At 43.5% G+C, this 2,752-nt stretch overlaps 1 protein-coding gene across 1 annotated transcript; it reads right to left on the reverse strand.

Annotated features, from left to right (window-relative positions):
• Positions 1-670: 670 nt before the first annotated feature.
• Positions 671-1,798, reverse strand: FIESC28_07995 (uncharacterized protein; the record flags this gene model as incomplete). Its single annotated transcript, XM_031162135.1, has 4 exons — positions 671-736; positions 790-1,492; positions 1,534-1,690; positions 1,747-1,798. The coding sequence occupies 4 exons, from the start codon at positions 1,796-1,798 to the stop codon at positions 671-673; spliced, it is 978 nt and encodes a 325-aa protein (XP_031013879.1).
• Between the last annotated feature and the right edge of the window lie 954 nt (positions 1,799-2,752).

Genomic DNA, 2,752 nt, shown 5'->3' on the forward strand with positions numbered 1-2,752 from the left:
GAGCGAGGGATTGCAGATCCCTAGGCCGCGTGTTCGAACCACGCTCGGTCCTAACTTTTGCCATTACCGACCTTGGCGTCGTGTCCTTTTTTCTGCTCCAGCGCCACATAACATTCAAGACATATATGTATGAACAATACTACTACTTTCAACAACAACCGTTATAAGGATCGATAGCTCAGCGGTAGAGCGTGGGATTGCAGATCCTAAGGTCACGTGTTCGATCCACGTTCGGTCCTTATCTTTTGATCTTTTGCTGTATTCCAGTATCATTACTTTTTGGTCTAGGGGTCATTCGGCCTCGGATATCCGCGATTTATGCTTTGGCATATATTTTTGCTGAGTTTTTACGAGGACTTCTGTGGCGATGTTGCGATGTCTCACCCAAAGCCCCGTAGGCAATGTCTAACTCTAACCCTACAGCACCTTGCTTTTTCCACACATGCAGTCATGTGCAAGTACAGTACATATCACCGTGGACAGCGGTCTATCATCCTTATACACTTGTAGCCTATACCAGAAACTGTGCCATGTTTCAATTGACCTTCCAAGCATCGCGAATCTATCATAAAAAGCACCATTGTTCTTCATTCTCCGTCAGATCAACAACTAAGCTATAAAGGAATCTGATTATAGTGACGGAACTTCCTAAACTTTCAAATACAGCCTACTACAAAATATTGACAATATCGGTTGCCACCTCAGATGTGTTGACACCAAAATGATTCGGAGTAGTCTGCGATAGATATCAGCTCAATCTATAGTATCCATGGGCCCGGGAACTCGTACCTGAAGGTAAAGAATACCATCCTCAGCAATAACCTCGCTATAAGTTCTCTTGATCTGATCCACAACACGGATGTGAACCGCATTCTTGGGCCTTATTTCAAGAAGACCCTCTTGAAGCATGGCATCCTCACCGAACTTATAATGCTCAAGCTGCGAGACCAAGGCATCAAAGTAAGATAATTGAATGTTTCCAAAATTAGACTGCCAATCAAGGTTGTCACCAGCGTTACCCTTCAGCTTTACGAAATTTGCTTCGAAATTTGGAATAAGGGAAAGTTCCTGCTTGACAATCTTGTTCAGCTTTTCTTGGATTTCTTTGATACGAGGGTCGTAGTCTCTCCTGATAGACGACCTGACGATGAAGCTCATGGGCTTTGGTGAAGGGGCATCATTCAGAGCCTTGGTGAGATTGTTGCTCTCAGCAGCAACGCTCGCGTTGGTTCCGAAACGGTGTTCGTTGAAGACTATCATAAGTTTACCCTCAGGTGAGACTCTGACACCGCAGTAGTCGACAGTATTGGTATCGTCATAGTCAAGAGTTAGTACGTGGGCAGAGCAGATCTCGTTGATTTCGGCCTGAACTTCATCTCCGTGCTGCGTAAGAAAAAGCCAGATTTGATCCGAAGCACTCTCGACATATCTTAGGAGGGTAATGAGAGTTAGTAGATAGAATGTAGGATTTGAGAGATCTCTTGAGACAAGACTTGGGCCAATGTTGAAAGCAGATAAATCAGGAGAACGAACCTGAATATAGCATCGCCGAGAGACTGTTGAGCCCAAGAGTATTCTTCGGCATAAGGATAGAGAGCCCAAGGATCGGCACTTATAGTCCAAGGCTGACCGAGTATATCAGAGAGCCTCTGTTCAAGCTCCCCCTTTTTGTTTTCCCAACCGTCCCAAACTGATAGCATGTATATGTTAGATGTGCTCAAAGACAACCATTATTAGAATACATACTGTTTTTGCGGACAGCAAGGGAAAACTTGACAGCACGTGGACGTCGGGACATGGCGTATGGAATGTCAAGAATATAGAATTAGATAGTCGAACGAGCTTATATTCTATTTGTGAAACTGCTGAGAAGTGATCATGAAGCTCGACGACGTAGTGGAAATCAATTAACTTTTATGCATTTCGGTGCACTCACCTTCAAAGAAACCACAGATCAATCTAGACGTCCACAGCATTGGTGTATCGTAATATTGGACAATATTGTCTTACTTCAATCTATGGCCAATAGCAAGTAGCTGGGACCGATCACACAGCCAGCCACATGTAGCTGAACTAACCTCTTCGAAAGTCACCCCTCAATTAAGAACGGCCTAGATCGAGGACCCTGTGAACAACTTTATGACTGCGGCTGATCTACCGAAACACTCAGGACTGACGTGTTGAGGATGGATTAGTATCGAATGGTGCTTAGAGCTTTACACTGTGATGTCTTGATCTGTTGACTATCGAAGCCTTTCACTCTCATTGGCCCTATGCCACTTTCTTGACTATAGGAGAATATTATTGAAATTGTACGCAGCCACTGCTTCTCAAATTACCTAGATAGTTGAGACGATAAATTAGACTTTAAGTGAACGTCGTTCACAAGTTTAGCACCAAGTCCTTCCCAAGTTCACATCTCGTGACATACAACTTATAATCCCCTGGTGATTGAAACAAAGCTCGACTCTAACACACACAGTTCAGGAATTAACTAAAACTAACTGTGATATAGGAATGTTTACGGATTTGTGTCCACTGCTTCTGCTCTCTTGCACTGTACTTGTTTAACGTGCCAATGGTTCCTAGAGGGTAAATGGCGAGTTCGTGATACTATCAAAGGAATGGTTGGCTCGGTGTTCATAAGAGCCATCTCAGCCCGGAAATGGCTTTTCTTTCCATGGAGTTGACTGTTAAGGATAATAAGACGATAGATACGCAAAAATAAAAATACAAAAAACATACAACACCG

This window comes from Fusarium coffeatum (assembly GCF_003316985.1).
Source record: "Fusarium coffeatum strain FIESC_28 chromosome Unknown BRIP53273_contig_179, whole genome shotgun sequence".
In the NCBI taxonomy this organism is placed as follows: domain Eukaryota; kingdom Fungi; phylum Ascomycota; class Sordariomycetes; order Hypocreales; family Nectriaceae; genus Fusarium; species Fusarium coffeatum.